Source organism: Parasteatoda tepidariorum, chromosome X1 (genome assembly GCF_043381705.1).
Source record: "Parasteatoda tepidariorum isolate YZ-2023 chromosome X1, CAS_Ptep_4.0, whole genome shotgun sequence".
Lineage (NCBI taxonomy): Eukaryota > Metazoa > Arthropoda > Arachnida > Araneae > Theridiidae > Parasteatoda > Parasteatoda tepidariorum.
This window is the reverse complement of record NC_092214.1, coordinates 4,384,659-4,391,817: the sequence shown is the minus strand read 5'-3', so window position 1 is coordinate 4,391,817 and position 7,159 is coordinate 4,384,659. Positions and strand designations below refer to the sequence as shown.

At 31.4% G+C, this 7,159-nt stretch overlaps 1 protein-coding gene across 1 annotated transcript; it reads right to left on the bottom strand.

Moving 5' to 3' along the window:
- Positions 1 to 1,388: 1,388 nt before the first annotated feature.
- On the bottom strand, positions 1,389 to 7,159 carry LOC107450355 (uncharacterized). Its single transcript, XM_016066124.3, has 3 exons — positions 7,024 to 7,159; positions 6,340 to 6,387; positions 1,389 to 3,913 (listed from the first exon to the last, which is right to left on the bottom strand). The coding sequence occupies exons 1-3, from the start codon at positions 7,028 to 7,030 to the stop codon at positions 3,291 to 3,293; spliced, it is 678 nt and encodes a 225-aa protein (XP_015921610.1). The 5' UTR covers positions 7,031 to 7,159; the 3' UTR covers positions 1,389 to 3,290.

Genomic DNA, 7,159 nt, shown 5'->3' with positions numbered 1-7,159 from the left:
GACTCTTTATGTATCATATCTTACTGTAATGATAAATTTTAGTGTTACTGAAAATGAAAAGCGGTGGCAGCTACTTAGCACCAAATAGAGGCTTGGTGTTTCACGGCACTAATAATGTATGGTGTTTCACAACACGATTTTGGTGTAAAGTAGTTGCCACCATTTTTGGAATAGAGATACACTCAAGTTTTTTTGCAGTGTATGTTTCAATTATTCGGCGTTTTAATATTATCTCCTCTTAAAAATATATTTATACTCCGTTGCAAGTTAAGAAAATACCATTGCGGTAAAGGATTTAAGTAAACATTCGTTCCGTTTTATTTTGCTAATTATACAAATAATGTAAATCAAAGCAATATAAAAGCTTTTAAAAGTTAAACATGTCTGACAAAATTCAATTTGTGCTATCTTTTATGATAGTATATATTATAGAAATATTAAAAATTGGAAAATATTTTCGTAGTCTTACAGGATTCCTAGACTTGGCAACACATTTCGACAAATGAGGGGAACATTCATTCTTGAAAAAGAAACAACAATATGACGCTGCAAGAGCATAATTATAAGATCATAAAGCGCATCGTATGTTAACACGAGCTTAACAAATCAAATGCAAGATTTTTATTTTTATTTTATGAGAAATTTTTACTTTTTGTTTCGTCGTTGAAGAAAGTCATCTGCTAAAAACAATATTTATTATTTTTTCCATCCTTTAAATATGCTACTATTAATTTTATCACATTAACCAAATTTTATCACAGGTTATAAAATCATATTTTATTGTTATTTAACTATAATCATTGCCAAAGCCTTTCGAAAAAAGATACCGAGCCTTTTGGTGTTCTCATAGAGCCAGAAACACAGTAAATTTGACTATTTTCTGATACACAATGAAACATTCCGGACCAAATTCGGTACAAAATACTGGCACTTTGGGTGTATCATCCTTAAAATCTATTTTACCGTAAAATCCATTTTTACCTGATGATATTATACCGTAATTTTTAGAGTAATAGTAATTTAATTTCATTGATTCAGTGATTTTACTGTAATTATTACTTTAAAATTACAGTGCATCAGATTTTTTGTTCCGTAGCATGTTCCGGTAAAAATGGATCCTTCTGTAAAAAGTACCGCCACTCTGAGTGCCGATACTTTTTATTGTAATTTCATCCGGAATTTTGTACATTTGCTATACTTTTTTTTTCAGTGAAGTATATTGGATCTTCAGAAAAAATAAGATAATAGACGGCGATTTTTGAATGGGCTGACAATGAGCATCCATTATCAGATTTTTGTTTCATCTTATACTATGGACTTCAAAGCACAACTCTTAAGAATAGTATTACTTAACGCCATTTGGTAGCATTGAAAGACATAACATACTCTTATACTTCGTTTTTTTTTATTGAAAATACAAATTATTTCATTGTAACTATCATAATAACTCATATAAATAAGTTTATGTATGCATTTATAATAGTCATGTGAGATTTCATTTCAAGTTACAATATACACTGATCAAAACATTAAATGATATTGTAAGTCTTGTATAAAATAACTTTATAAGCAATTTTTGTTGTTGCATGGAATGGAAGAAGAGAGTCACAGCTGCAAATTTTTCTTATTTTCAAACTTTGCAGTATGCAAATTTTGAGTTTGACGTCGAAGACGACGCTTTAGTGGCAGCTAATTTGATTTGGCTTTCAACTTAATGCTGAACAAAGCGGAAAAGAGTAATCGGCATTCAGTAAGCGCGTTGCTTTTCAACACGCTTCTCAAGTCTCAACGAAGTCATGTAACTAAATCAGAAGCTTGGAGAGTTGTTGGCCGGTTAGAGGGGTGCTAAATACAATCAGAAGTAGCAGAAGTCATTGGAGTTTCCCAAAGTGTGATTTCCAGGATCTGGAACCGTTTTTTGGAGACTGAAAATGCAGGCTGAAGATCAGGACAAAGGCGTAGACGTGCAACAGCGCCCAATGAAGACCATTATTTTACGCTAACGGCTCGGAAACTCTGAAATATGAACGCCACTCTTCTTCAACTACACCTTCACTCGGCTGCTGGTACCACAGTTCCGGCCATAAACTGTCCGAAACCACCTTCACGCTCTAGGTCTGCCTCCTCGCCGACCAATGGTGTGGCAAGGCACAATCGCATTCGCAGGGAGTGGGCAACAGGGAATGTAAACTGGAGGAGAAATGAATTTCGCAATCTTTTCTCTGGCAAGCCTTTTTTCTGTTCATTCTGATAATAGGCGTATTTTCATTAGGAGGGAACGTGGCACTAGAAACAATCCTGCTTTCGTGCACGAAAGTGTAAGATTTAGCGGTGGGGAAGTGATGGTCTATGCATGCTGGCATCTCCATTGATGGGCGCACCGATCTCCATATCATTCGAAATGGAGCTCTGACCGGTCACCGATATAGGGATGAGATCCTGAGACCTATTGTAGTCCTTTACGCTGCAGCAATTGGAGATAATTTCGTGTTAATGAACTGCAATTGCAAGCCACATCGTGCTAACTTGGTGAATGATTTCCTTTTGGATGAAGGAATCATACGAATGTATTGGCTAGCGTGTGTTTTTCGGACGAATTGCTGGACGCCTATAGTGGGACAGAATACCCCAGCCCCTCATTAATAAGCTCGTTGACTCGATGCCTCAAAGGTGTTCAAGGCTGCTGGGAGTCCGGGGAAACCATACCCCCTACTAAAAACGATTTTCTTTTAAGGAAGCACCTTTTTTAAAAAAATTTGTTTTTCTCACATGAACAAATTGTGTTTTTTTCCTTTTGTACCTAAACACTCAATAAAACTGATTTTTCTTTCTTCCAAACAAATGTAATTTTTATCTCATATAGCCTACTACGTCTGTCGATAATGTATCAATCATTTAACTTCCAGGTGCAAAATCAATCCACAACCTCAACATCCTTTAATTGTTTTGAGCAGCATATTAAAGGAGTTATAACAGTCAAGTCATTTTTATTTATAAACATAACCAAGTTATTTGTTTAAAAATTTATTATTCATAATCATTATTTGATTTATTTCAATCTACTGTACGCTCAGCGAAATTAAGGTTTAAAAAATTAAGTAAGATCTTCATCTGAAGACCTTTTAAAATAGATTTTTACCATAAATTCTTGAGTGCATAAGCCAACACATTTAAAATAAATTTATGTACCACTTAAGTAAAAGCTTCAAAATTTCGAGGCTACAGATTTTAGAAATTATTTCAGAAACAATTGAATTTAGATTGTAACTACATAAAACTGAAAAGAAGAATTAAAACGCAGTGTACCACATAAATGGAACTGCAAAAACCGCATTTTGCAAAGCATACAGAAAATTTAAACTTATCATGTTAATAACAGCTGGCCAAGCGTGATCTATAAATCCTTTTTCCAATACATCTAAGTATTTGTTCAAAGGAGAACCTAAGCCAGTAAATTTTGGCTGAATCTGACCAATTTTTAAAAATGATACTGATCTTAAATTATTAACATTTATCGGATAGTTGGCAATTATAACTGACATGAGAGTGGACGTTAAATTTGCTCTGGCAGTAATTGAAACTGTTGGAAGCTTGCCGTACTTAAGCTTACCTTTAAAATAGATTTTTAAATCATCTAAACCTAGAGAACAATTAATAAAAGGCATGTTCCAATCTAAAAATGGTCCTGAACAGTCTCCTTTTCTTCGAGCATTTCCTAATCCTCCTAGTTGACCATCGTAGAAATTTGCAATACCATGTACTCTTCCAATTAGTTTTATTCTGTCGTCGAAATCAGTATCAAAATCGGGTAGGAAAACCGGATCGAGACCTAAAGATCCCAGTTCCATTTGCAAGGCTGTATTTAACACAGTATCAAAGTATTCATTAACAAAGTTGTTGCCATTAGAATTAGCTAAAATAAAAATAAGATCATTAAGATGAAGAAATATTAGCTTTTCTAAATGATGTCTGATTTTAAATATTTTCACACTAATTTGTCTTTAACCCGATGCTCCGTAAAGAGTTCCCTTCCCACGTCTAAATTCTTAATGGTGCCATCAAAAGATTCTGATGGTTTACGTTGGTTTCAGTGCGATTCATAATAGTCCAACAGCATTTGATGGTCACCATCATCCAACATTTTCCATTATGCGTTCATGGTTTTTTATATGCCAACAAACATCCATCATTCCATGATGGAAAATGCTACTTTAATACTATGATGGTTAACCGTCATTAAGAGAAGTTTGATTCCAACGGACCAACAATCCATGATGATCCGTGATGGTCCATGATGGTTCCAACTAAATGTATTTCTATTATGATTTAATGAGAATTATTGTTGGTTCAGCTGTATACCATCAAAAGAATTTGCTTTTTTATGTTGGCCCATCAAAAATCAGTTCAAATTCCTACATTGGGTTGATTATTACTTATGTTGGTTACCATCAAGATTATGCTGGTCCATCAATGGATAACCATCAAAAATTTTGGCTTTGGTTACTATATATTTTTCGAAATTTTTTCAAAAATAAAGATATTAAATTAGTTACTTAGGGGGTCGCAAATTCCTATTTAATCAAGGAAAAGCTAAAAATGCTATCAAAATCTGTCGAACCACAATTAAAGAAGGTGGCTACACGAAGGACTAAAACTTGTTAAGTTGCCAAAAATCAGAGGGGAAAGGGAAGAAAAAAATACTGGTAACAACTAGAAGTTTCAATTGATAATGAAACATATTTTGATGTTCTGTAGACTCGCCTTCCAAAACTGTGATTTTCCAGGTTTTGATAGCACTTTTGCTTTTTCCTCGCGTTAGTGATAGTTTGTAACTTCCAATGAATTTACCTCTGTGTCTTCCTTTTTGCAAGAAATCTAAAAATGTATGATTAGGGTGGTTTTTACGGGGTACCCTGCGTAAATACTTTAATTTTTCAAGTTTTTCGTCTGAAAAGGGTGACCTCAAATATGCTAATTACCAAGTGCAGATGATATTTTAAGTTATGAAATCAAACACAAAAATGTACTTTCTCTGAATAAACATACCTCTTTTTGACGGATTCGGATATCTGGGTTCCAAAATATAAGGGGTAGTCGCAATCTGGGAAATATGTATATTGAAATTTGTAAAATTTGTAATTGAATTTCAAAACTTTCAGATGCTTAAAATTCAATTTCTCAGGAACAATTCGACCGATTTTGCTCAAATTTTGTATTTTGCTACATAAAACTATATTCTTTAAAATTAAAAATTCTAAAAATTGTATACCTTACAATTCAAAATTTTTCGACCAGAAAATTCGATTTTTTTAATTTTAAATAAAATAATAAATATTTACTAAGTTATTTTCTGCATGGAATTATGTTTGAAAAAACGAATTTTATAACTGAGTATAAAAATTTTTCAGATTGCTTAAAAAGTGAAATTAACATTAAGGGATTCAAACTTTTAAGCGCTCTCCTGACCAAACAATTGGGACCATATTTAACGGATTGCGGCTAGCTCTTATATTTTGGAGATCAGAAATCTACATCCGTCAAATGAAAGGTATGTTTGTTCAGAAAAAGTACGTTTTTGTGTCTAACTTCGTAACTTAAAATATCGTCTGCACTTATTATTTAGCAAATTTGAGGTCACCCTCTCGATCCATTAAGAATTGAGTCCAAGAACGTGAAAATCCAAACATTAGATCCGTTTTTATTTTGGCGTACTGTACCTTATACATTTATGCATAATTTTTATTTTAGATATGACCAGAAATGTTTTTTTTTTTCAAATTTTCTCTAACTTAATATTTTTTTTAAAACAAAAAAGAAAGGAAATTCTTATTAAGATGTTAAATATTATTGTTTATCAAATGAATCCATGTTTTTCAGGTTTCTTCTAAAAATAATTTAACAGGTTTATCATTCTGGAAAAACATGCAATTTTTTGAACTTACAATAAGAATTTAAGAATTAGTAAGTCTTGAATAAATATCAATATAATAGTTTAATTTGCTGTTTTCTTAAATGAACGGCCGCTCAAGTTAATAAAATATGTGGTGACTTAAATGTTTCTAACATCCTAATTTGTACTGCGTTCAATACAAAGTGGTTCCACGGTTTTGACCGACATGTGATACTGACATTCTTAACACATTTGACCGGCATTCTTAATACTGAATTTCTATAGATAAAAATAATTTTATTCATATTCAGAAAATACTTGCATAAAATTATAATTTCTAAGTGTACTTTTTCTGTGGAATCACTCTACTTAATTAGCGCTACGAAATTTGCATTTTTATAATACTAATCCAACAAAAACAAAATACTGACTCAATAATATATACTTACCAAAACCGTAGACTGACATTAAAAGAATAAATAAAGTATTTGTTCTTCCTAGAAATAAAAATATAAAATTTTTTAATATAGGTTTGAATACAAAATAGGGAATTATAATATTGTGTATACATTGCGATGCAAATGTAAAAGCTTGATTAGTGATTAAAAAAAGTGATTTGAGAAAATTAATTATGTTTCTGAAATCACCTTACAATTAGATTTACTTCATTTCTCTGTTTGTTCCTTAATATATACTTTTCAGTAGTGTGTGTATTTAAGAATAAATAAGCAGTAACTATGCTTAAAACAATCTGCTAAAATTTTTAAGGAATATTTTTTGCTTATATAATTAATTTTATTTCAAAACTTACCTTTCATACTATATATAAAAATATAAAATTTTTTAATGTAAGTTTGAATACATAATAGGGAATTATAATATTGTGTATACATTCCGATGCAAATGTAAAAGCTTGATCAGTGATTAAAAAAAGTGATTTGAAAATATTAATTATGTTTCTGAAATCATCTTACAATTAAATTTACTTCATTTCTCTGTTCGTTCCTTAATATATATTTTTCAGTAGTGTGTGTATTTAAGAATAAATAAACAGTAACTATGTTTAACGCAATCTGTTAAAATTTTTAAGGAATACCTTTTGCTTATATAATTAATTTTATTTCAAAACTTACCTTTCATACTTCCGAAGAGAAAAATAGAAGAATGGATCTTCAGAAAATTAACAATCTATCTGTTAAATGAAAAGTTTGGACCTCTTTGTTTTATACTGAAATAAGATATTCATAATTCAAGTACAGTTAAGTCGTG

Coding starts and splice junctions, on each gene's coding strand:
- LOC107450355 (XM_016066124.3), bottom strand. Junction 3,914..6,339: donor AATGTCAGTCTACGGTTTTG/GTAAGTATATAT, acceptor TTTTTATTTTAG/CTAATTCTAATGGCAACAAC.